The sequence below is a fragment of the Coregonus clupeaformis genome, chromosome 24 (genome assembly GCF_020615455.1).
Source record: "Coregonus clupeaformis isolate EN_2021a chromosome 24, ASM2061545v1, whole genome shotgun sequence".
NCBI lineage: Eukaryota > Metazoa > Chordata > Actinopteri > Salmoniformes > Salmonidae > Coregonus > Coregonus clupeaformis.
In genome coordinates, this window is record NC_059215.1 from 47258765 (window position 1) to 47286568 (window position 27804).

The 27804-nt window shown below is 42.8% G+C and overlaps 1 protein-coding gene across 17 annotated transcripts; it reads left to right on the forward strand.

The window, feature by feature from the left end:
* The first annotated feature begins 618 nt into the window (after positions 1 to 618).
* On the forward strand, positions 619 to 27804 carry tpd52l2b (tpd52 like 2b). Of its 17 annotated transcripts, XM_045207265.1 has the most exons (11): positions 619 to 906; positions 9412 to 9614; positions 11085 to 11233; positions 12185 to 12244; positions 17212 to 17259; positions 19209 to 19310; positions 22474 to 22500; positions 23363 to 23407; positions 24027 to 24075; positions 25450 to 25485; positions 27489 to 27574. In XM_045207265.1, the coding sequence occupies exons 1-10, from the start codon at positions 888 to 890 to the stop codon at positions 25456 to 25458; spliced, it is 711 nt and encodes a 236-aa protein (XP_045063200.1). In that variant the 5' UTR covers positions 619 to 887; the 3' UTR covers positions 25459 to 25485; positions 27489 to 27574. The 17 variants fall into 17 exon arrangements, with proteins under 17 accessions (XP_045063200.1, XP_045063193.1, XP_045063194.1 ...); XM_045207258.1 differs by lacking the exon at positions 25450 to 25485 and having other exon boundaries at positions 27489 to 27804; XM_045207259.1 differs by lacking the exon at positions 25450 to 25485 and having other exon boundaries at positions 23366 to 23407; positions 27489 to 27804.

Here is a 27804-nt window from a genome sequence, read left to right on the forward strand (position 1 = left end):
TAACACAGAAGTTTTCTCAACAACAGGTTATGGTCAATAATATCAAAGGCTGCACTGAAATCTAACAGTACAGATCCCACAATCTTCTTATCAATTTCTTTAAACCAATCATCAGTCATTTGTGTCAGTGCAGTGCATGTTGAATGCCTTTCTCTATAAGCATGCTGAAAGTCTGTTGTTAATTTGTTTACATACAAATAACATTGTATTTGGTCAAACACAATTTTTTCGAACAGTTTACTAAGAGCTGGCAGCAAGTTTATAGGTCTGCTGTTAGAACCAGTAAAGACTGCTTTACGACTCTTTGGTAGCGGATTTCGTTTCTGCTAAATATGTGTATGCGACCAATAAAATGTGATTTGATTACAAAAAGAAGAAGCTTTAAAATTGGGGTTTCCACTAGTTACCACATACACCAAGTGAAAATTGGCTCGAAAAAAAATAATTAAAAAAAAAATGAGCTTTTTGGTCTTAATTTAAGGTTAGGGTTAGGCATAATGTTAGCAGTGTGTTTAAGGTTATGGTTAGGTTTAAAATCACATTTTGAGAAGATACATTATAGAAAAGGGCGGGGTTTAGGACTGTGTTAACTAGTGACGACCAAAGGAGACGCTTTGACAACGTCATCCACAGACGCCGGAAAAGGCGCAAGCTGAAAGTTCATCGTCGAGCTGAGTTGGCTTTATTATTGGAGCGAGTACTACTTGTTCGTATCTGTCTCCCTCGACGAATGAGGTTGTTCTTGTTGAATCCTGTCACACAACGGGAGAGGTTCACAGGTTTCGATTGATTGAGTGGACGGCACTGCTAACTAGCCACCACCCTTTCCATTACTAGCTGACATCTTTCCAGTTTAAGGCGCTCAAACACTCCGCTCATACGACGCCATGGACCCCGTTGGTCAAGGTAACGTAAATTATTGACACGATTGTTGTTGAATATAAGACATATTTGCAGGCTGGCCGTTGGTTTAGGGGGGAAATTATTAAGAATTCTTGTTCATGATTGTTCATCCGATATGAATGCAACTTGGGGAGCCCGACGCAGCAACAGCCGTTCTTATGGAAATGTCATAGGAAGGGGATAGGAGGGCAGAGATATCGAGTTACTATCATGAACTTAGTCCTCTGTCAATGTGATGTCGTTTTAATGTAATTTTTTTTATAGTTATGCGATTGTTGAATTTGCGTTTTAATGGCTCGTATTTTTTTGTAAACAAAGGCTAGCGCGAACTAAATTAGCATGCTAGTTAGCTAACGGAACTGGCTAGCTAAGAACGCAGTCAGACTGGCTGGTTAGCTAGTTTGTTAGCTTGCCAGCTGATATGGTTCAATTGAGTGACACACCTTGGCTACGTTTCCAATGAACAACAAGGCAACATGAAATATGTAATCCCCCACGAATGACGTAGCGCTCCCCTTGGGCCATTGAGATATCGCGTGTGACTAACACATTTCAGTTGTGTGTCACCACAGATCTATTATGTTAACCAGATACTCAAGTGTCTACTCTAACAATGAAAATACATGTATTCAAAAACGGAAGCCAGTTAGCCTGTGTACCAGTAGCATAAACACTCCCTGTACTCCATGTCATGTGCCAATGAAAAAAACGCCACCTGCTGGAGAAGACATTTTGGGCCCAGTTATACCTCTCGCGTCGACTCTTCCTCTCTAGTGTGACTAACAAATTTCAGTGAATTACTATAGCACCCGCCTTGGGTCAGTGTAATTTTGTTAATGCCGGATCTCTGTGGCAAGACGCAACAATCGCCCAAGTTTCTTCAACTGACTAATGGAGAGACGGTGGGAGGCCGATCCACAGTCCCCTCCCCGATTTCATAGTGGGGGGCAATTATGCCAGGGCGGTGGCATTTAGCCTCGCTAGCGAATTGTTTGATTAGCTAACATTACATAATGTTAGCTTAGTGGTTAGATGCATTTCCCTCTAAAGGCATCCACATACATAGGTTCGGTTTGCTCCTAACTGAGTAACGCTCAACTCCATTCGGAGTTGAGTATTGATAGCTGGTCACGATTGAGTCTGTGGTTGTATTCTATACAAGTTTTTATTAAAAGTATGAATTTCAGCACCCTGTGGAATGACCGCAGTTGTACAGGACCAACATAGGTACATGGTAAACGTTTTCAGAATTGCCATTTTTACAAGTATCGACTGATGGTGACTCAATGTTGTTGCTAGCAAATCGCGCAACCAGTTATTAATACTCTAACTCCGCCTTGATATAAGATAACGTAGTTGAGCGTTCCATCGGCTAGTTTGCTCCTAGCAGAGCTAGGCGAAGCTACCGTCCGTGCACGCATACTCCCTAAAGACCTTTGCTTGAAAAACTGGAAACAAAAGCGGCAATATTACTGTCTCTCGTTTGAGCCACCGTAGCAACAACCTAGCCAGAAACGCTTCCTCAAAATAGTCCGGATAAATCAAGAAAGCTGTCATTAATTTTGATGTTTTTCTGAGCAGGTCTTAGTTGCGCAAATGTTACATCTAAGATGTTTGGTGCAGTATTTCTCAAGTGGGAAAAAGGTGCGTGAAAACTAGTTGTCTCTTGTTGAATGGCAAGGAACACTTAATGTTCCCACTCCTACTAGGAGTAGGACTGTTGACCAATCGCAGACAAAGGGGTGTAGACTTTGGCTACCGAACTTCTGCTTGCCTCAAGAAACAGCCCAAATCTGTTTTTCCATGTACATAAATAAAAAAAAGCCTCCATTCCTATTGGCTACAGCCTTGTGTCCAAACCGATGCTGACATGAACATTTTCGCCAAACTTTAATGATACTTTTAATTGCATAAATATAGCCTAAACGGAAGTCATGTTTGACAAATATAATGAAGGATAATTAACATTAACAAACCAAAAGAAAAATGTATTTGCCACATTCTTCGTTAACGGGTGTAGACTAACAGTGAAATGCTTACTGACATGCCCTTCCCAACAATGCAGAGGGGGAAAAAAATAATAACACGAGAAATAAATCCACAACGAGTAACGATAACTTGGCTATATACACAGGGCACCAGTAGACCTACAGAGTCGATGTGCAGAGGGTACGAGGTAGTTGAAGTAGATATCTACATGAAGGTAGGTAGGTAGCTTAGTGGTTAAGAGCGTTGTGCCAGTAACCGAAAGGTCGCTGGTTCTAGTCCCCGAGCCGACTAGGTGAAAAATCTGTCGATGTGGCCTTGAGCAAGGCACTTAACCCTAATTGCTCCTGTAAGTCGATCTGGATAAGAGTGTCTGCTAAATGACGTAAATGTAAAATAAAGTGACTAGGCAACAGGACAGATAATAAACAGTAGCAGCAGCATATGTGATGAGTCAAGAGTTAGTGCAAAAAGGGTCAATGCAGATAGTCCAGGTAGCTATTGGTTAATTATTTAGTAGTCTTATGGCTTGGGGGTAGAAGCTGTTCAGGGTCCTGTTGGTTTCAGACTTGGTGCATCGGTACCGCTTGCCGTGCAGTAGCACAGAGAACAGTCTGACTTGGGTGGCTGGAGACTTTGACAATTGTTAGGGCTTTCCTCGGTCACCGCCTGGTATAGACGTCCTGGATGGCAGGAAGCTTGGCCCCAGTGATGTACTTGGCCGTATGCACCACTCTCTATAGCAGTTGCCATACCAGGCGGTGATGCAGCCAGTCAAGATGCTCTCAATGGTGCAGCTGTAAAGGCTTGATTCTGGTCAAGCCCAGTTCGTTAGTTTGTAAACACTTCATATGCCATTGAAACCAGCCTTTTTCTGATGTTCTATCGGTTTTCAAATCAATGTTATTTTATGGGCCAGCAGCCAAAGGCATAATCCTAGTCATATTAGTGACCCATGCTAATTAATGCATCTTTAGATCTCCTATCTTTCTTAATTTCTAACGGATGTTTTCATCTGTCACGTGAAACCGCTCACATGTGCGGTGCGCATTTGTGTTCTAATTGCGTTTTGGAACATTTGCGCGTAGCCTACAGCCATGTGCTTATTGTTGAGCTTTTATAATATGAAGAAATTAAACTATATCAACATTTTTAAGCTAAACGATCTGAGCTGTTGCATCGGTCTCATTGCTTTAAAAAAATAAAAATATATGTGAAGTGGTTGTATGATTTTTGGATCTGTCGTCCCAGAGTCTGTCCCAAAGTCTATTTTTATCGGCCCAACGGAGCCGACGGGACGCCCCATAATTTCGAGCCCTGGAGGCAAATATTTGATAAGGACGTAAAAATAGTTGGTTATATTTATGTTGCAATATTTTATAGGATACCAAGGGTGGCCAACCATCCTCCAGGAGAGCCTTAAAGGGGCAGTGTTGTATTTTGAGACGGGCTTGAATATGCAAAGAAGCCAATAGGCCTATATGTTCGTCTGATTCTCTGTGGTAAACAAGATCGCAATGCATTTTATTTTGTGGTTCCTTGCATAATACATGATGTAAAAAATGTGTCTTCCAGGCCTTTTTTGTTGTTGTTGGGACAAGTGACTTGAACTTCTTGGACAAGTTAAAAAATCTGTCCTACTTGTCCAAAAGACAGTTGGCAAAAAAATAATGTATGTCAAGCCCTGCTGTCAATCACTAGCTAGGTTTCCATCCAATTGGTGACAGATTTCCATGTGAATATTTTAAAATCTGCATAAAGAAAATAATGTGCTTTTTCCCCACCAGTGGTGTTTCCACCAAACAGACTTGTTGTGGATAAAAATCAGTGTGTGTGGTGACGTAGTGCACGCAAAATGTACGTTTTTGATTTACGTTTGTTCATGTACCGAATAAACAAATCTAAACTGTTTCCGTCACATTTTCAACTCTACCGATTTTTTAGTTTTTGTCACAAACTGTTGCGTTTAAATAGCAAATGTGCTTACTCTGGTCTTGGCATGTGGCCAAGATATCTAGCCAACCGCTTGCAGATATTGTGCAGGTAGGCTTAGTGCACATCCATCATCAAGTCACCAGAATATTGGAAAGCAGCATCAAACTCCTCAATGTGAACTTCCACCACCCTGTGAAGTAACATATTTAATCTGTTGCCTAATAAACTGCGTGGTTTCCCGAGTCGTAGTGGGAGGACCACACACACCAACCATATCATCGCGTGACTTTGATATGGTTATTATATTAATATTTGCACATAAAGACGTTTCCACCGCCATTGATCGCATAATTTAATTTTACAGATTCAAAGATCCCACCGTGTCGAACGAACAAATCATCTGTTAAAAATGTCGTGATTTTTATATATAAACATACATACAGTGCATTTGGAAAGTATTCTGACACCTTGACTTCCACATTTTGTTACGTTACAGCCTTATTCTAAAAAATATTAGTTTTTTTTCTTAAATCTACACACAATACCCCATAATGACAAAGCAAAAACAGGTTTGTAGAAATGTTTGCAAATGTATTAAAAAATAACAGACACCTTTACACAAGTATTCAGACCCTTTGCTATGAGACTTGAAATTGAGCTCAGGTGCATCCTGTTTCCATTGATCATCCTTGAGATGTTTCTACAACTTGATTGGAGTCCACCTGTGGTAAATTCAATTGATTGGACATAATTTGGAAAGGCGCACACACCTGTCTATATAAGGTCCCACAGTTGACAGTGCATGCCGGAGCAAAAACCAAGCCATGAGGTCGAAGGAATTGTCCGTAGAGCTCCGAGACAGGATTGTGTCGAGGCACAAAACTGGGGAAGGGTACCAAAACATTTCTGCAGCGTTAAAGGTCCCCAAGAACACAGTGGCCTCCATCATTCTTAAATGTTCTAACCAAGAGCACAGACCATTCTGAGAAGAATGCTGTCATGCAGCCTCTGAGTGTCAGAGAGAGAAGATCGAGCACCGCTTCATGACATGCATGCTTGCAGCTTTACAGCAAAGAAAACAGCTTATAATTTCACAAACCATGTCGCGGGCCGTTTCTTAAACTAATCCCTGGTCGCTAAAAATTAGTTTTATAACAAACAATGTTCAGTCATGTTACCTAGCTAGCTAACAACCTGATAACTTGACAGTAGGTTTAGGCTCATCTGCTTGGCCCAGGAAGAAAGGAAAAGGGTCTGCTACTCATGAGATGATTCATATAGGCCTAATCTTTGTTGCTCCCCGATGAAACGGTACCATCCATTACTGTAGTTGGGCTTTAGCCAACCTGCACTCTGTGGCTTAGCGGTGTGTTGAATTGGATTCCACGATCCGGCTCGTTCTGAACACTGCACCAATGACTGTATATAAGAGCGCGCATACGGGTGCACGCCATGATCTACGCCCATGTGACGTATAGCACCGGCCACCGGATGAAAATGGCTTGAAGAGTGTCTCCCGCGTTTCCTTAGCTATTTAGCCGTAGGCTACCCTCAATGCCAGGCAGTTGTGTAGAACATTTGAGTAACGTCATTATGAATCTTATGACGCAAGCCAGCCAAAGACAATATGAGGAATGACTATGACTGGATGCCGCATTGCATCACTGGTCCTCAGCCTCTTCTCACCCTGCTGTGGAAAGACACTTCGTCACGATTGATAGGACCTGATATTAGGTTCACTTACATTCAACCTCAAACAGGCATCCTGTACCTCCCGAAGTGGCGCAGTGGTCTAAGGCACTGCATAATTCACTAACTGTAAGTCGCTCTGTATAAGAGCGTCTGCTAAATGACTAAAAATGTAAATGCATCCTGTCAAATGGGCTTGACCCTATCTATCTTCTAGAAATGGTCTCATTTTGGAGTGTAACTAGCTAGCTTCTTATTGCTTTACTTGTTTGTATTTTCTGTGACTGCATAGTACAGTAGTGACATAAAGCCAAAAGTCAAGACAAACACATCCCAACAGGAGGCAATCCTGGAGAAAAGCATCCACAAGATGTCCGGTACAAAAACCACACAGCTGTCAGACGCCAGGAATGGAGTCGGTGTGTATGGTACTGCAACATGTGGTCCCACTCCACTGTCATCTCGTCTCCTCCAACCCAACACCGCTATTCTTCATCAGAGACGATGGCCTTGTTCACTGTAGATGCAGTGTATCAGTAGCTTGCCAGCTCCTATGGTCAATGTTTGGCAATGACAACCACAATGACTTCAGGAGTAGGCACGTCGAGACAACGCAGATCTGGGCTAGTGCATCAGTGTCGGGACAGAGGACTTTAGCTAAAGGTGGTGGTTCCATTATCCCATTGCGTCCTAAATGACACCCTATTCCCTATATAGTGCATCCATGTCAAAAGTAGTGCACTATAAAGGCTATAGGGTGCCATTTGGGACACTGGCTCAGCCCAGTCCACTCAGAGGACAGAGACAGGAGTGGACTAATGCCCTAATAGCCATTTTTTTTAAAGGCTGCTGCTTCCGTAGTGGTCTAGAGTTACGTTTAGGCCTAACTGGGTAATTAGCCCCACTCTACCCGGGAAATGTTCAGCTTTTGACGGCGCTAAGCCCTTTCCTTACACTGTATCTGTATCTGTCTCTGTCTCTGTCTGTAACCAGGCTTCCATCCTGCCTTTTTATGAGAGTTAAGTATGTCCGGGGGGGGAGAATCACGATAGGCCTGACGTAAACAGCAAATTTGTCGGTAAACTTGCCCTAGGCAAGGTGAGATCTTTTAGTCAGTAAAATGCAAGAAATGTCAGCGGAAATGCCTTTTTATTGCGCAAATATTGATATAACCATTATACCGAAGTACACGAGGATAGTGCCTTCAGGAAGTATTCACACCCCTTTTGCACATTTTGTTGTTACAGCCTGAAATTTTAAAATGGATTAAATTGATATCTTTTGTCAGGCGTCCTTCCTGACTCAGTTGCCGAGGAGGAAGGAAAACGCTCATGGATTTCACAATGAGGCCAATGGTGACTTTAAAACGGTTACAGAGTTCAATGGCTGTGATAGAAAGGAAACTGAAGGTGAATCAGCAACATTGTATTTAGTCCACAATACTAACCTAAATGACAGAGTGAAAAGAAGGAAGCCTGTACAGAATACAAATATTCCAAAACATGCATCCTGTTTACAACAAGGGACTAAAGTAATACTGCAGAAAATGTGGCAAAAAAAAGCTCAATTTTTTTTGTCCAATACAACACATTACTGAGTACCACTCTCCATAATTTCAAGCATAGTGGTGGCTTCATCATGTTATGGGTATGCTTGTAATCGTTAAGGACTGGGGAGTTTTTCAGGATAAAATAATAATAAACGGAATCGAGCTAAGCACAGGCAAAATCCTAAAAAACCTGGTTGTCTGCTTTCCACCAGACACAGAGATTAAATCACTTTTCAGCAGAGCAATAACAAACACGAGGCCAAATCTACACTGTTGTTGCTCACTAAGAAGACGGTGAATGTTCCTGAGTGGCCGAGTTAGTTTTGATTTTAAATCTGCTTGGAAATGTATGGTAAGACCTGAAAATGGTTGTCTAGCAATGATCAACAACCAATTTGACAGAGCTTGAAGAATTTTGAAAAGAATAATGGGCAAATGTTGTGCAATCCAGGTGTGGAAAGCTCTTTAGAGACTTACCCAGAAAGACTCATAGCTGTAATCGCTGCCAAAGGTTATTTATACTTATCTAATCAAGATACTGTATATTAGTGATATATATATATATATATACAATGCATAATTTTTCTTCCTATTTGACATTAGAGTATTTTGTGTAGATCGTTGACAAAAAAAAGGCAATTAAATCAAATTTTTGTCCAACTTTGTAACATAAAATGTGGGGAACTCTTGGTGTGAATACTTTTCTGAAGGCTCTGTATGTTCCACTAAGTAATGACCTTCACAGGGGGGGGGGTGAAAGTCCTGTCTACTACATAATAAGGGTCTTATTCTGGTGACATGATGATCGATGCTTGACTACCGTTCGACAAATAAAAGTCTTGCTCTTATCCATAATATCATCATGTACATGTCGGTAACCTTTTCCGCTGCACTGTGTCTGCCAAGCTGTCGCCTAGAGCGAACATGCCAAGACCAGAGTGGGCCACATTCGCTATATAACGCAACGTCGGTTGTGACAAAACCATCAGTAGAGTTGAAAAATGCCACGGAAACCTATTTGACTTGTATTTTTCTATTCGGTAAATGGGAATTTAATTGCAAATGTTATTTTTATGTGTGCTACGTTATCACGAACATAAAATAATAATAATAAACATCCTTTTTGATCTGCAACAAGTCAATTTCATGGAAACATCTCTGGTGGGAAAATGCGCATGTTGTTTTCATGCAGATTTTTAGAATATTCACATGAAAATCTGTCACCAATTGGAAGGAAACCCTAGGTAGTGTGACTAAAGTCGGTGAGTGAAGATGCAGAGATCTAGTGCTGTTACTGTTGATGACATTTAACACTTCAATCAATTCAAGGCCTTCTACTCTCATCTCAGCATGCCCCCCCGCCCCCACTCTCTCTCTTGACCCAGACATCAACCTGAACTCCCCCAACAAGGGCCTGGGACCCGCAGGAGGAGTAGACTCCCTAACGGATGTCTCCGTGAAGGGGGGAGCCATGGCAGTAGCAGCCGTCAACACGCTGCCCCCAGGGCTCACGGAGGAGGAGGCCGAGGAGCTCCGCTCTGAGCTAGTCAAGGTAGGACCCGTTGTCCTGTCTGTTGGGGTTAAGGTTAGAGGTAGCCATGGCAGTAGCAGCCGTCAACACACTGCCCCCAGGGCTCGCAGAGGAGGAGGCCGAAGAGCTCCGCTCTCCACTAGTCAAGCTAGGGTCCTGTGTCTTTATCGGTCTGGTGTTCCAACGTCCTGTCGGTTGGTCTGAGCTCACCAATGTAGATCCTGTTGTCCCCGTTTCCTAATCTAAGCGCAGAGCCCTGTTAGACTGAGTTTTGGTTCACTAATAATCCATTCGACAAACATTGAGGAACTCCGTTTCAGACAATGGGGACACTGAACAAAAATATAAACGCAACATGTAAAGTGTTGGTCCGATGTTTCATGAGCTGAAATAAAATATCCCAGAAATGTTCCATATGCACAAAAAGCTTATTTCTCTAAACTGTTGTGCACAAATTTGTTTACATCCCTGTTAGTGAGCATTTCTCCTTTGCCAAGATAATCCATCCACCTGACAGGTGTGGCATATCAAGAAGCTGATTTAAACAGCATGATCTTTACACAGGTACACCAAAGATTTTTATAACAAAGATGGACCACAGCCTGTCCTTTCCAATGGGAACACATTAGTCATAGTGAGCAGAACATGCAAGGAGTATGGTGTCGTTGGTGAGCGGTTTGCTGATGTCAACGTTGTGAACAGAGTGCCCCATGGTGGCGGTGGGGTTATGGTATGGGCAGGCATAAGCTACAGACAATGAACACAATTGCATTTTAACAATGGCAATTTGAATGCACAGATACCGTGACAAGATCCTGAGGCCCATTGTCGTGCCATTCATCCGCCGCCATCACCTCATGTTTCGTCATGATGTACGGCCCCATGTCGCAAGGATCTGTACACAATTCCTGGAAGCTGAAAATGTCCCAGTTCTTCCATGGCCTGCACACTCACCAGACATGTCACCCATTGAGCATGTTTGGGATGCTCTGGATCGTCGCGTACGACAGCGTGTTCCAGTTCCCGCCAACATCCAGCAACTTCGCACAGCCATTGAAGAGGAGTGGGACAACATTCCACAGGCCACAATCAACAGCCTGATCAACTCTATTCGAAGATGTGTCAAGCTGCGTGAGGCAAATGGTGATCACACCATATACTGACTGGTTTTCTGATCCACGCCCCTACCTTTTTTTTAAAGGGATTTGTGACCAACCGATGCATATCTGTATGCCCAGTCATGTGAAATCCATAGATTAGGGCCTAATGAATTTATTTCAATTGACTGATTTCCTTATGTCAACTGTAACTCAGTAAAATCTTAGAAATTGTTGTATGTTGCATTTTTATATTTTTGTTCAGTGTAGTTTGCATGCTTTCTGAGACTATATTCACCCAAGAGGAATGTCTCTTCAGTTAGCCACACATGACAGACACTGGGGGAAAGGGGCCTGGAATTGACCTCTGACCTCTCCTGTGTGTTGCTGTCAGGTGGAGGAGGAGGTCAACACCTTGAGACAGGTGCTCCTGGCCAAAGAGAAGCATTCTGCTGATCTGAAGAGGAAGCTGGGGCTGAGTCCTCTCAACGAGCTCAAACAGAACCTCTCCAAGGGATGGCAGGACGTTCAGACCTCCAACGCGTAAGTAGAACAACCTTCATTTTATTTTTGTATATACATTTCTGTTTACATTTTCACAATCATTTAAATCCTGTCAAAGCCGTACAGTGGCACACTTGTATTACCAAGTCATTAATAGAGGGGTGAAACCTCATTCTTTGTAAAAAAAATAATAATAATTTTTTTGTTGATAGTGAAAGTTTCAGTATGAGCCATTGTCACGGATTCGGGTAGCCTGGCCAAAGATGGACCACAGCCTGTAGTGTCCAATGGGAGCAGATGAGTCCTAGTGGGCAGAACAAGCAAGGAGGTGGGCAGAGCCAAGCGCGAGCTACCGAGATCCTTTTGGAAAGTTCTAGCGTGTATTTGCATATTTCCGTTAGGGAACGCCTACTCTGAAGTGCGCGTGTGCAGTAACTCAATTCGCCCTTGCACTCCTTCTAAACAAACAAAAAAAATGTTATACTTTGGCAAAGGTTAAAGTCTACAACATTTTGTCCACTCTGATCGTAACAGAGATTAGTTTTGGGAACTGAAAACTGTATTGAGATTAAATGTTTCATCGATGACAAAAATCAGTAGGATGTCGGCCCAAATCCATCTTGCGCCATCTTCTCCCACCGCTGGCCACTGGGCTTCCTCTCATCACCATATTTGGTAGTGAGTGGAAACGCAGACTGGATGCTTCACATTTTTATACATCCGGTGAAGCATCTGGCTCATTGTTCCATCTGTGGCACAGCTACTGGGGGTTGTTCCATTCTCAGATGATATATCAACCTAAGCTTTTTGCAAATGCTTGGCTCATACTGTAGGGCCGAGCTTGGTTATCTTTCTGGAAATGACAAGGTGAACAGAAAATATCTTGAGCCGGGAACGGTCTGGATCTGCCCTATAGCATGAATCGGGCAACGGAGAGCCAGCCGGGCACAGTGCAGAGCTGCATATCTCTAACCCAGTCTCTGTTTCTAGCTATATCAGAACCACTGAGAAACTTGGCGAGTGGAATGAGAAGGTTACCGGTTCCGAGTTGTGAGTCTCCTGTTTGCTGCTCAATCGCCACCTGTTGCCTGCAGTGAGATACTAGTGTTTGCTCTCCCCGCTTGCAACTTTAGCACTGTAACCCGGTTGCTGTATCTCACCATTTTTATAATTTTGAATTGATGTTATAACACCTGTCTGTAGGGAGCATGTAAGTTTCCTCTGCCTGCTATGTGTGGAAAACTCCCATTCCCGGGAGACCATCTGTCATATAGGCCAGTTATTTAATAATACAGAGGGCTTTAACTTCACAGAAAGATGTCGTTAATTTGGCACTTTATTCAGTGTAGTGGTAAAAAAAATTAAAAACAGGTGGGTAAACTCAGATCGCTGGTCGAAGGTGAAAAAAGTAATGCTCCTGTTACTTTCAATGCATTTTTCCTCAAAAGGTGGGTAAACTGTAGTGCGAAAAATAAATCTGGTTAAACTGCGCTTTATCCTCCACTACACCACCGGTTGTAACTAAGTTTAACCCTGGGTTCACGTTCAATAGACAGACGTTGTGGAATGTTGCCGTTTTGGAATGTCATTTAATAGAGCTGACATGATTCCTTATTCTACATGTCAGAGAATCTTGTTTTGGTTCTACATTCTATTTCAATCTGAATGTTCCACTAATTTATGCCCTGCTGGTTGTGTCCCTCGGGGCTTTGATCAACTGTTGGTTTTCCCCAGCATTGGTGTCTAGACTAACTCTTAACCCATTTTTATTTCTGTCAGAAAACTCCAAGAGTCAGTTCGCCGGACACAGATTAAGGCTAATTCTGGACTAAAAAGCACTACATTGAGTCTCCATTGACAATGCTTTTTAGTCCATTACTAGGCATGATCTGTTTCCAGGAAACCAGCACCAGAAGCCTGCTACACAAGGCTGGGACTCTGTAGGACTCTACTCTAAAGAGGAAGCTGAAGCTGTAGGCCCAGCTCTACTCTAAAGCATGAAACACACAGAGAATCTCACTGCCGATAGACTGCTGATAGGTACTTATCACAGTGGGAGGCCGTTCCTTCTCTCGCTAGAACAAAAGCGGTACCTTGCTGCGTGCCGACCCGGTGGTGACCAACCTGCCGCTTCTACTTGTAGACTGGCAATGCTTGTCAGTGGCCAACAACTTAACTTTGAGCCAATCAGAGAGCACAAACCCACATGTGAGGGTGCCAACGGGAGTGACAACAAAAAAGAAGAGGCCATTTTCTCTGTACATCCACGGTTAAATGTCATGAGCCAGTCACACTTCATATAGCCAACTAAGTGCAGACACAATGCTACACAACACTAAATGCTTCCTCCAAGCTAGCTAACCACTGTAGCTAGTATTGACATTATAATTAAATCACAATGGATTCGTTTCTGTGAAACGGCTGCCAGTGTTGGCTGCGGAGTTAGTGCAGTGTCCCCAGATGAACTCAGCAAAAAAAGAAATGTCCCTTTTTCAGGACCCTGTCTGTCAAAGATAATTTGTGTTGGCAGACATTGCTCAAAGGGATTTCAATGTCTGCTTTGTGTTGGGTCATTGTCCTGTTGGAAAAACAAATGATGGTCACACTAAGCCCAAACCAGATGGGTTGGCGTATCGCTGTGGTAGCCATGCTGGTTAAGTGTGCCTTGAATTCTAAATAAATCACAGACAGTGTCACCAGCAAAGCACCCCAACACCATAACACCACCTCCTCCATGCTTCATGGTGGGAACTACACATGCGGAGATCATCCGTTCACCCACACCGCGTCTCACAAAGACACGGCGGTTGGAACCAAAAATCTCAAATTTGGACTCCAGACCAAAGGACACATTTCCACCGGTCTGATGTCCATTGTTCGTGTTTCTTGGCCCAAGCAGGTCTCTTCTTCTTATTGGTGTCCTTTAGTAGTAGTTTCTTTGCAGCAATTTGACCATGAAGGCCTGATTCACACAGTCTCTTCTGAACAATTGATGTTGTGATGCGTTTGAACTCTGTGAAGCATTTATTTGGGCTGCTATTTCTGAGGCTGGTAACTCTAATGAACTTATCCTCTGCAGCAGAGGTAACTCTGGGTCTTCCATTCCTGTGGCGGTCCTTAATGAGAGCCAGTTTCATCATAGTGCTTGAAATGTTCCGTGTTGACTGATGTTCATGTCTTAAAGTAATGATGGACTGTCATTTCTATTTGCTTATTTGAGCTGTTCTTGCCATAAAATGGACTTGGTCTTTTACCAAATAGGGCTATTTTCTGTATACTCCCCCTACCTTGTCACAACACAACTGATTGGCTCAAACGCATTAAGAAGGGTAGAAATTCCACAAATTAACTTTCAAGAAGGCACACCTGTTAATTGAAAACTCATTCCAGGTGACTACCTCATGAAGCTGGTTGAGAGAATGCCAAGAGTGTGCAAAGCTGTCATCAAGGCAAAGGGTGGCTACTTTGAAGAAACTCCAATATAAAATATATTTTGATTTGTTTAACACGTTTTTGGTTACTACATGATTCCATATGTGTTATTTCATAGTTCTGATGTCTTCACTATTATTCTACAATGTAGAAAATAGTAAAAATAAAGAAAAATCCTTGAATGAGTAGGTGTCAACTTTTGACAGGTAGTGTGTGTGTGTGTGTGTGTGTGTATATGCGCGCCATTTTAGCAGACGTTTTTATCCAAAGCGACTTACAGTCATACATTTAACATATGGGTGGACCCGGGAATCGAACCCACTACATTGGCGTTACAAGCTACGATCTAGACCATAAGCAACACACACGGACATGCATTGCCAAATGACGCTACTCTCACCTTCTGGTTTGAACAAGGCTGACGACTTCGTCTTTGCTGTGTGAACACGAGATTGACTGACGACACTCTGTTCAGAGACACTAAGTACTGTCGGCAGGCTAACATTTTGATAGGCCTACAGCTTAAGCTCCCGGTAGAATTATCTCGCTTTTGATTGGTGGCTAACTAGCAATGTCTCACCATCACGGTCTGTCTGTCTGTCTTGCTTTTGTTTTGTTTATTCACCAATTGGCAACCCATCCCTTATGGAATTAATTGAGACACAAACAAACATTTTACAATAATTCAATGATAATTGTTATTTTGGTGTTCTCTGCATTGCGCATCGCATAAAGATTGAAAACATTTTAAGGTAAAAATAAATACATAATAGTAAATAAGGTTATCCAAACAATAATTATATCCCTAGAGCAGTAAAATAACATGCATACATACATATACAGTATTTCATGCTTTAAAGCAGGGGACTTCCATGCCTTAGGCTTCTCAGTGTTAAGGTGACATCCTCATGCCCACACAGGGATGTGGCTCAGTTGGTAGAGCATGGCGTTTGCAACGCCAGGGTTGTGGGTTCGATTCCCACGGGGGGCCAGTATGAAAAATAAAATACAAAAAATAATGTATGCACTCACTAACTGTAAGTCGCTCTGGATAAGAGCATCTACTCAAAAAAAATATATCTTTACACTTCCGTTATTAGTTTGGTGGCAGTTAGTTGCGCTTAACTGGGGAAACAGGAAAATACATGGGACCTAATGTTTCCCCCCCTCTTCCATTCTACAGTATTTTATATCCTACATCTATGTTAAAGGGTAGTAAAACTGAACTTCTCACACCACCATTGTTGCTACAGCAAATGGAATTTTCCGGGTGGCTGAAGGCCTACAGGCTTGGTAGGTTGCTTATTTGTGAGATATCTTGCGCTGTCCTTTCAGCATAAATTCACACACCACACACACACACAGTTTTACTCTGACGGGATTGTGTGGGAGAGGCGAGGAATGAAATGTGGGTGAGAAACAACAGAGTTAATTGGCTGTGTGTGTGCACATGCGAGATTTGAATTGGGACCAGACACATTTTTGAAAAGCTAACTAACATTTACCTGTTGCACCCTCTACAACCACTGTGATTATTATTTGACCCTGCTGGTCATCTATGAACGTTTTCAATATTTTGAAGAACAATCTGGCCTGAAATGGCCATGTACTCTTCTGATCTCCAGCCGGCACAGCCAGAAGGGGACTGGCCACCGCTCAGAGCCTGGTTCCTCTCGATGCTTCTTCCTAGGTTCCTGCCTTTTCTAGGGAGTTTCTCCTAGCCACCATGCTTCTAAATCTGCATTGCTTGCTGTTTGGGATTTTAGGCTGGGTTTCTGTATAAGCACATAAGCACAAAAGGGCTTTATAAATACATTTTGATTTGTATCAGTATTTACAGAAATAGAAAAAAAAATATATATATATATATATATATATATTTTTTTTTTAGCAAGACTGCAGCTATGGTATGCTATGTATTGCTTTTCAGTTTCCTTTCTAGTCTGCAGAAACTAAGCCACATCCTCCTTTCCATTCAGGCAACCGACAAACAGGATCTGCAGGATACCGCTGAATTCGTGTTTTTTGTTTCAGGCGCTGTTTTGGTTTGTGCTCAATGAGTGACTAATCAAATAGTCTGCTGTATCTGATGCTCGATACCTTTTTGTAACCTTTTGATGTGTGTTACTTAATAATAATAATAATAATAATAATAATATGCCATTTAGCAGACGCTTTTATCCAAAGCGACTTACAGTCGTGCGTGCATACATTTTTGTGTATGGGTGGTCCCGGGGATCGAACCCACTACCTTGGCGTTACAAGCGCCGTGCTCTACCAGCTGAGCTACAGACTTCTAATCCCTATACGTACAATAGTTTAGTGCAACCCCCTTTTTATGTACCGGAAGCCCTGGAAAATCTGCGGAATATGGTTATTTGCCACGTTTGCAATTTTCCAAAGACTGATGCATTGTCACTGTTGTCCCGACGCAGTAATCAAGATTTTGAATTTTGTGTGTTTTTTTTTTTTTTTTGTATGAGGTCCAATTTCATATAAAGTTTGTGAGTCTCTAACTTTCTCTTTCCCCCTGTGTAAGAAGTCAAGTCGTTTTTAATGTTCAATTTCGCACTGTGTCCCCGTAGATATCTTACAGCATCTGCAACTTTGGATGACATTGCCCAATCTGAAGCGTGAGTCAATATATATTACATTTTATATTTTATGTTTGCTTAAGTTTTAAATTTGTTTCAGCGTTCAGAGTAAATGGGCTTCTGACTGTTCTGCCATTTCCTTGGAAGGAGGGAGGGGGCGGACATTTTATTTATTTATTTTTGACTGTTCATGCTTCTCTTCTGTTTTGGCTGATGGATGGTGAGGGTTTCATTGTTTTTGTTTTGATGGTAGCTTCTCTATTGGTTCTTTAGGGCAGTCACTGTTCCTCAACTGCAGCCCTTGGAGTTAGCCTTGCACATGCCAATCTTATTCACCTAAATCTTGTGAGCTTCTGTGGAGCAACAACAACAAATTGGGTATCGTTTGATGGTTACTTGAGGACTGACGTTGAGAGGCTGGTTTTTAGCTTTACTGGGGGGGCCTGCCCTAGTCTAGCTTAATGTGCTTTCTTCTTAGTCAGCACATGTCCTGGGGGGGGCCCTCTGATCTGCTGTACAGGGTGTAACAAGCTATCATTCATTGATTGTCCACTAGCTGCATAGTTTCCCAACTGTGTTTTCAGTATTATCAAACGGTTATCAATACCATTTTTGTATTGGTCAGTCTGAATAGAAGTCAACCTTATGGGATGAAGTAGAGGACTTAGACATGCAGACCTGTGTACTGAACGGATGGCTAGTAAGAGATGATTGCGCAATCAGGGTGACTTAACCATTTTGATGCCATGCTAGGGACAATCGCATGCCTGTGTCGTGTATTTGACAGTCTGCTCGATCGTGTCTGGGTTGGGGGGGGGGGGGGTGGTGGTTGCCACCCCAGTCTAGGCCTAACAGCCATACGTTCAGAGTGATCTCTGTATGTGATGGGATTATAGAATATTATGGGCATTGGGCAGGAATGTGTGTGTGGAGTGGTACCGATGGAATGGTATTGAACGTGGTTTCCATGTGTTTGATACCATTCCATTCACTCCGTTCCAGCCATTTTACTACGAGCCCGTCCTCCCCTCAGCATCCTCGTGTGAAGCCCAGTCGTGTCTGGGTAGATTCATATTTAGGTTTGTTATGGAGGCCTAGCTCTTCTTAATGTAAACACCTATTTTATTCCTTTTTTTTTTTCTTTTTTTTTCTTCCCATTTTTATAGTCTAAAATAACCTCTTGAGAGTTTAGAGGTCGTTTTTAGGCTGCTTCGTTGTGCAATAGGCATACCTGATCCATCTTTTAACAAACAATAGTTAAAAATCCACCCCACCCTGTTGAACTTAAAATACGGTTCACTGGGTTGGTAGTCAGCCTCGCCCTACTGAACTAATAGTGTTCACTGGGTTGGTAGGAGTGTAGACCTACAGTAGAGGAGAAGCCCTTGTAACTACAAGACAGTCCCCTGTCTTTGTCCCTTTTTATATCAATGAAGCCATTTTAATGTTCTTTTCAATCGAACCATTGAGAGGCTTAATCTTTTCATTTTAATTTATTGGTAGAGACATTCATCAGGTATTGGATACAAGCGGTTGCTGTGTGCTAATATCTCTTAACTTGTTTACTCTGTATTTCTGCAGACTACTTTTTGTTCTATGCGCCTGTTAATTAGTCAAGATGGTCAAAGGCTGCGTTGACACAGCCAGCCCAATTCTGATGTTTTGTCCAATTATTGGCAAAGGATCTGATTGGTCAAAAGACCAATTAGTGGAAACCTATCAGAATTGGGCTACCTGTTTTTAAAGGCAGCCTTTTTGTCTGTGACTAACTCCTTAGTGGCAGACGTCCTTCTGCTTAATCTATTCTAAACCAAGTGAGGCTGGTTTTCAGTCATGTTCTAAAGGAGAACTCCCTTCTCTTTCTTCTGTCTACTCTCTCTCTCTCTCTCTCTCTCTCTCTCTCTCTCTCTCTCTGTGTCTCTCTCTCTGTCTCTCTCTCTGTCTCTCTCTGTGTCTCTGTCTGTCTGTCTCTGTCTCTCTCCTTACAGGTATAAGAAGACTTCTGAGACCCTCTCTGTGGCGGGACAGAAGACCACTGCTGCCTTCTCCACCATGGGCACTGCCCTCAGCAGGAAACTGGGAGACATGAGGTACAGACCAAGACACAAAATGGCCGCCGCCGGCCCTTCCTGTAGAACAGGGGTGCAAACCATAGAAATATAATTACTAGAATGAGAAAAAAAAGCCCCTCGGATAACAAACGTTTCGCTGTTACAGAACAGTGACTTGGGTACGTTAATTGTAGTAGTTCTATTAAATGGGCCAACCCTCTTGGCGAGCGCTACAACCCTAATCTACCAATCACCTGCACCTCAGGACCTTGATTAGCTGAATCAGGAATTACAGCAGGACTGGAGCAAATGCCCAGTGTACTACCCAGTAGTTATCCAGGAAGAGGGTTGGCTACCCCTGGTGTAGAAAACGTCATCCCAGTCATTTTTGAAACTCTCTTAGGAGATGACTGTAGCAGACACCGTAGCATTTAGGCTAACCATAGACTTGACTGACAAATGCCTTGGTCTGCAGTCAAGCCAACTTGGTTGCTCCAACGTTAACTAGTTAATAGCTATACTGAACAAAAATATAAACGCAACAATTTCTAAGATTTTACTGAGTTACAGTTCCTATAAGGAAATCAGTCAATTTAAATAAATAAATTAGGCCCTAATCTATGGATTTCACATGACTGGGAATACAGATATGCATCTGTTGTTCACAGATACCTTAAAAAAAAAAAAGATAGGGGCGTGGTTCAGAAAACCAGTCAGTATCTGGTGTGAGCACCATTTGCTTCATGCAGCGCAACATATCTCCTTCGCATAGAGTTGATCAGGCTGTTGATTGTGGGCTGTGGAATGTTCCACTCCTCTTCAATGGCTGAGAGAAGTTGCTGGATATTGGCGTGAACTGGAACGCGTCGATCCAGAGCATCCCAAACATGCTCAATGGGTGACATGTCTGGTGAGTGTGCAGGCCATGGAAGAACTGGGACATTTTCAGCTTCCAGGAATTGTGTACAAATCCTTGCGACATGGGGCTGTGCATTATCATGCTGAAACATGAGGTGATGGAGGCGGATGAATGGCACGACAATGGACCTCAGGATCTCGTCACGGTATCTTTGTGCATTCAACTTGCCATCGATAAAATGCAATTGTGTTCGTTGTCTGTAGTTTATGCCTGCCCACACCATAACCCAACCACACTGCCACCTTGGAGCACTATGTTCACAACGTTGACATCACCGGTTGGACGTACTGCCAAATTCTCTAAAACGACGTTGGAGTTGACTTATGGTAGAGAAATGAACATTAAATTCTCTGGAAATGGCTCTGGTGGTCATTCCTGCAGTCCGCATGCCAATTGCACGCTCCATCAAAACTTGAGACATCTGTAGCATTGTTGTGACAACTGCACATGGTGCACCTGTGTAATGATCATGCATGTTTAATCAGCTTCTTGATATGCCACACCTGTCAGGTGGATGGATTATCTTGGCAAAGGAGAAATGCTCACTAACAGGGATGTAAACATATTTGTGCACACAATGAGAAGCTTTTTGTGCATATAGAACATTTCTGGGACCTTTTTTTATTTCAGCTCATGTTGCGTTTATATTTTTGTTCAGTGTAGATACTAGCCGTGATGACGTCAAAGGACCTTAGCTGTAAAGAAGTATGTTAAAGATAACCAAAATGCCCCACCTTGGTTCTTTGTCTGATGGCCTTTTTAATGTGGTTCAATTCAACACTCAGTCATTCATGTTATAAATAATCCGTCTATCCATTCATCACCTACACTTTAATAACCCCCCTAATAGCATACTAAAACTCAAGTATCTACGTGATCTGGGAATATGCTTGTTCATTAACATTTACGTTTCCAAGTCCACTTCAGTGTGTGTGCAACTGTGTGTGTTGGCATCCCCCATGTCCTAGCTGTGTTTTTGGATCCATTACCCTGTCTTAGCAGTGTTTTTGGATCCATTACCCTGTCCTAGCCGTGTTTTTGGATCCATTACCCTGTCCTAGCCGTGTTTTTGGATCCATTACCCTGTCCTAGCCGTGTTTTTGGATCCATTACCCTGTCCTAGCCGTGTTTTTGGATCCATTACCCTGTCCTAGCCGTGTTTTTGGATCCATTACCCTGTCCTAGCCGTGTTTTTGGATCCATTACCCTGTCCTAGCCGTGTTTTTGGATCCATTACCCTGTCCTAGCCGTGTTTTTGGATCCATTACCCTGTCCTAGCCGTGTTTTTGGATCCATTACCCTGTCCTAGCCGTGTTTTTTGGATCCATTACCCTGTCCTAGCCGTGTTTTTTGGATCCATTACCCTGTCCTAGCCGTGTTTTTGGATCCATTACCCTGTCCTAGCCGTGTTTTTGGATCCATTACCCTGTCCTAGCAGTGTTTTTGGATCCATTACCCTGTCCTAGCCGTGTTTTTGGATCCATTACCCTGTCCTAGCCGTGTTTTTGGATCCATTACCCTGTCCTAGCCGGGTTTTTGGATCCATTACCCTGTCCTAGCAGGGTTTTTGGATCCATTACCCTGTCCTAGCAGGGTTTTTGGATCCATTACCCTGTCCTAGCAGGGTTTTTGGATCCATTACCCTGTCCTAGCAGGGTTTTTGGATCCATTACCCTGTCCTAGCAGGGTTTTTGGATCCATTACCATGTCCTAGCAACTATTTCCTTTCTTTCCTCCTTTCCTGCCTGTCTGCCTGCCTCAATGTGTCTTATGACCTTCTGTTCCTTGGCTTGTTCTGTTTGTCCCATTTTTGATCAAAGTTTTAGTTTTTCTTCATTTTCATCTATCCATCACCAAGCCTGAATAAATGATGTACAGATACTGGTCTTAAATACCCCTACAGCAGGGCTGCACCACATGTGCCCCTGTTCAATGCCATCTAACCACCATTGCTACCAGATTTGGTTCAAAAAATGGCTGACCTGCGTATATTTACTGGTCCTTTTTTAAAATCATGTCCAATATCTGTTTGTGTCCCAAATGGCTCCCTTTTCCATATATATAGTGCATTACTTTTGACCTGAGCCCTATGGTCAAAAGTAATGCACTAAATAGGGTGCCATGCCATTTTTAGGACACTTCCTCTGCAAGTGGCCTCCTTGCGACCCCTGTCCTACAGTAGCTCATCTATGCTCTGCCTGATTGGCTAGCTCTGCTCGACCCGCCCACTGCCTGTTCCTCACCCCTGTTTTTTCTGTTTTAATTGCTGCGGCTGGTCTGCAGAGCGCTGCCTTTCTCCAACTCCTTTGGGTAAGAGTACTCTGTGCTGCTGGGACCGAAACATCCCAATCAGCTACTTGATCAACTCCTACAGCAGATCTCATCAGTAAAAACAGCTAGTCTGTATGCTGCTCTGCTGCAGAAGTATATTCGTTTTACGTTTTTATTGAATGCTAATTTGTCACCCCTCTTGCTGTTATGATCATGAATATCCTATTGATTTTATTATTTTAGAGGAGTTCAGTTCATTCAATTCCCCCTGCATGTGAGGTATGAATATTAATCTGACTGTTTGGCTGAAGTGGCCACCAGGGGGCAGTCTCCTCAACTTGCACCGAACTGTCTGCAGCCATTCTATAACTGTATTCTTCTGACTGTTTGACTGACTGTCTGCTCCACTGCTCTCTCTTAATCTTTCTGTCCCATAGAGATAGTTAGAGGAAGCAACATTGTATCTGTCTCATTATGGCGTCTGTGAGCATGGGCAGCGCCGTTGAGGCCATCTTCATTTTTGAAGTAGTTCATTTTCTTCTACTTCTATAAGTTGGTAAACGAACTGAAAGGAAGCATACTGCCACCTATAGTGTGTCGTTTGAACAGGTATAAAGGCAAGGTTGGCGATTTACTGCCACCTGCAGTTAGGGAATGTTTTCTCACAAGTATAATTAATTGTCTGATCCCTCCTGATGACCTGGATGGCATCATGTGATCTTTAACCCATAGGAAGACCCACCCAGTTGACTACTTAAAAATGGTGAAAGTCATCAATGGCAGTGCCCATGCTAAAACGGGCTTTTGGGCTCTAGAGTTCTCTCTTTCTCTGGTCTGTCCTCTCTGCTTGGCTCCTAACGCTCACACTTCCTTGTCTCCCTCCCTTTTAACGCTTACAAAGTAGCAACTACTCCATTCGCCAATCGATAAGTATGCCAGCGATGAGGTAAATTTGGCTCACGCACTTTTATTTTATTAAAGTTTAGTATTTTTATTTCATTTATCACTTTAATGATATTAGTCATTTTAGATGGACAGCTGTTGTGTAGTCTTTTTTTGTGATGGTGGTGTTTTATATAAAATAATTATACTTTTTGTTATTGGAAGATTTGCTGGTGATCAGGATTGTAGAGTCCCACAAACAATATCATATAAAGAGACTCATTTTAAAGCAACTCTCTAAAGATTGCTTTGCTTAATCTTGGCCAGGTCGCAGTTGTAAATGAGAACTTGTTCTCAACTGGCTTACCTGGTTAAATAAAGGTTACATTAAAAAAAAAAAAAATTTTTAAAGCGTATGACCAGATGAGTAAAGATGTCATCTCCAACAGGTTAACCCTGGATTAATGAATCTGGTGGTTGAGCATCTTTAGTATTATAAATGTACCCTAACCCCTTATGGGAGAGGATCATTATTTTAGCGTTAGTCCAGTGTTTTCTATCGTGAATGAACACTTCTGAAAAGTTTTATTTTTGCTTAGTCATATATTATATTATATAGATATTCCTATGTGCTCATTTGTGGAATGTTTTTGCTTGAATGTTTTGTAATATCTGTTTTGCAGAAACTCTCCAACCTTCAAGTCGTTCGAGGACAAAGTTGGAAACATCAAGGTGAGCTAAAAGTGGTTGTCATGGGCAGACGATGACAGTGTACTTAGTACAGGGGATTGCAAACTGTTTTGTCAGGGTCCACATTTTCATAGCAAATTCACCAGGGACCCCCTCATAATATCAGAACACAACTTACTTTCGAGTGTGATTTATAAAATGGCACACAAGCAGTTTTACTATGACTTCTGCAGTGCAAGGCCTGACTAATCAAGTCTCGGGCCCTGGGAGGAAAAAAAAAACATTTTAAAGGCTCCCCTCTCGGCATCAGAGAAAATGTTGCCATTTTAAAGCTTATTTCTTGTTATTCTACACGTTTTGTCATGGGTCATAGTGTGCCATTTGCAGTTTTAACCTTTTTAAAGAGATTCTCCAGTACTTTTGTATACTTTTTAGCCAGTAGTTCTCACAAGCCAAAAGTGGTCCCCGAAAATTGCGTACTACGCTGTTGCTCTCTCTCTTTGCTGTGTCCACTGAGCCGTTGGGCCCGCCCTGCAACCTCATTGGATAACGCTGGACAGGCCTCTTGCTCGCTGTCACTCAAATGCGAGGGGATGAAGCTCATTGGCTGGAACTTGAATTGCTAGGGGGCTGGCACACGTGGCGGGGAAAAGTAGGGGAAATGGCACGGCACACCAAGAAAACAGCGGCTTTCGAACTAGGGATTTTGTGTAATTCTACTCATAGATTATGCACGTATGAATTACACATTGACACATCTAGCCCAAAGTGGGAGGTTTAAAAAAAACGTTATTCGTCGCCAAAGTACCGGCGCATGTCTTTACAATGCATTTATGTTCAAAACTAAAAAATTGGCAAATACAAGATTTGTATTATTGTGGAGACCAATATCCCTGCGAGCCACGCAGGCCCATGTTGTGCATCTAAGGGTTAAGAACATAAATTGTGAATGAATAATATTACATTGCACCCTCAACTTTTTCCATGGATCCCCTTGTCCAAAAATGTGTTTTAATCTGCTATTGCTTGCAACATTAAATAAATACATATTTTTTTTACGTCTGGCCGCGGACCCCCCTGCAGTACCTGGACCCTACTTTGGGATCTCCTGTACTCGTAGACCCAACACAGCTCAATTTGAACTGGAATGTACTAACAAGTCAAATGGAAAAATATATATTTTCTAGTTTGTACATCTCATTTGTATCTGTAGTGTGCTGCAGCATATATTTTGCTGTGCTGCCAACAAGTGTACCCTACAAATTAGTTAAGAGGTTATATTTGTTTATTTTTTATTTATTTATATTGGATTATTCTCAACTGTCTCTCAAACACCTCTTTTTTTTTTTTTTTTAAATGAGGTGAGAAAATGAAATGACTGTCTCCCTGAAGATGTACCATCTATTCTGTTCACAGTTGGGCTGATTTAAGTGTCCCTGCGCTGCAGCACAGGTAATGAAAACGTGGGTGGCGAAGTGGATGTAATTGCACCTAATATTTACTAACGGGCTTGTGTGGGTTATTGTTAGATTGCATTCTAGCTTGGTGTCACCCTGGGGGAGAGTTTGTCACATTTAATGATTTCCTGGTGCTGCAGCACAGGCATGTTGCCACTGGAATTTTTGCCCATTCTTCAAGGCAAAACTGCTCCAGCTCCTTCAAGTTGGATGGGTTCCGCTGGTGTACAGCAATCTTTAAGTCATACCACAGATTCTCAATTGGATTGAGGTCTGGGCTTTGACTAGGCCATTCAAATCAAGTTTTATTTGTCACATACACACGCTTAACTCGGGTAGGAAATCCCCCCTTTGTGAGCTTAACTCGGGTAGGAAATCTGCGGTTGCGGGCGGTGCAGATGCCGTACCAGGCGGTGATACAGCCCGACAGGATGCTCTCAATTGTACATCTGTAAAAGTTTTAGGTGCCAAGCCAAATTTCTTCTGCCTCCTGAGGTTGAAGAGGCTCTGTTGCGCCTTCTTCACGACACTGTCTGCGTGGGTGGACCATTTCAATTTGTCAGTGATGTGTACGCCAAGGAACTTGAAGCTTTCCACCTTCTCCACTGCGGTCCCGTCGATGTGGATAGGGGGGTGCACCCTCTGCTGTTTCCTGAAGTCCACGATCATCTCCAAGACATTTTAAATGTTTCACCTTAAACCACTTGAGTGTTGCTTTAGCAGTATGCTAAGGGTCATTGTCCTGCTGGAAGGTGAACCTCCGTCCCAGTCTCAAATCTCTGGAAGACTGAAACAGGTTTCCCTCAAGAATTTCCCTGTATTTAGCGCCATCCGTCATTCCTTCAATTCTGACCAGTTTCCCAGTCCCTGCCGATGGAAAAACATCCCCACAACATGATGCTGCCACCTCCATGCTTCACTGTGGGGATGGTGTTCTTGGGGTGATGAGAGGTGTTGGGTTTACACCAGACATAGCGTTTTCCTTGATGTCCAAAAAGCTCAATTTTAGTCTAATCTGACCAGAGTATCTTCTTCCATATGTTTGGGGAGTCTCCCACATGCCTTTTGGCAAACACCAAACGTGTTTGCTTATTTTTTTCTTTAAGCAATGGATTTTTTCTGGCCACTCTTCCGTAAAGCCCAGCTCTGTGGAGTGTACGGCTTAAAGTGGTCCTATGGACAAATACTCCAATCTCCGCTGTGGCACTTTGCAGTTCCTTCAGGGATATCTTTGGTCTCTTTGTTGCCTCTCTGATTTAATGCCCTCGTTGCCTGGTCTGTGAGTTTTGGTGGGCGGCCCTCTCTTGGAAGGTTTGTTGTGGAGCCATATACTTTCCATTTTTTTATAATGGATTTAATGGTGCTCCGTGGGATGTTCAAAGTTTCTGATATTTTGTTATAACCCAACCCTGATCTGTACTTCTCCACAACTTTATCCCTGACCTGTTTAGAGAGCTCCTTGGTCTTCATGGTGCCACTTGCTTGGTGGTGCCCCTTGCTTAGTGGTGTTGCAGACTCTGGGGCCTTTCAGAATAGGTGTGACACTTAGATTGCACACAGGTGGACTTTATTAAACTAATTATGTGACTTCTGAAGGTAATTGGTTGCACCAGATCTTATTTAGGGGCTTCATAGCAAAGGGGGTGAATACATATGCATGCACCACTTTTCCGTTATTTATTTTTTTGAATTTTTTGAAAAGTTATTTTTTTCATTCCACTTCAACAATTTGGACTATTTTGTGTATGTCCATTACATGAACTCAAAATAAAAATCCATTTTAAATTACAGGTTGTAATGCAACAAAATAGAAAAAACGCCAAGGGGGATGAATACTTTTGCAAGGCGCTGTATATACTGGGTTAATCTCTCGTACACAGCTCCTTTGAATGAAATGACTTACGGAAGATTTCCCATCACGTTGATCTGTTCTTTTTCCCCTTCCTCCTCTTCCTCCTCCCCTTCCTCCTCTCCTTCCTCCTCTTCCCCTTCCTTCAGTACATGGTGGTTGGAACCAGAGGTAACGGAGAAGCTGTCCAGTCCCCGACCGAAACGAACCCCGTTCAGGACAACGCACCCTTCTGAAGCTCCTCCTTCCTCTCTTATCACCGGGACTGTGACGACGACATCATTAAGCGCCTCATCACTGAGTGACCCTTGACCTGTGACATCACCCTCAACACCATATGCCATTACTCACTACTACCTCCCTCCACCTCCTCAGTTACCTATAGCCCAGTCCTAAATGGGCCCTTGGCTCCTACCCCCCCCCAAGGACCTTGGCTCCTACCCCCCCCCTCCCCTAGGTCCTTGG

Bases quoted from the DNA above. Each gene is read 5' to 3' on its own strand.
- tpd52l2b (XM_045207258.1), top strand. The intron at 22,501-23,362 runs GTAAGAGTACTC...ACGCTTACAAAG, and splicing joins CCTTTCTCCAACTCCTTTGG to TAGCAACTACTCCATTCGCC. The intron at 24,076-27,488 runs GTGAGCTAAAAG...CCCTTCCTTCAG, and splicing joins ACAAAGTTGGAAACATCAAG to TACATGGTGGTTGGAACCAG.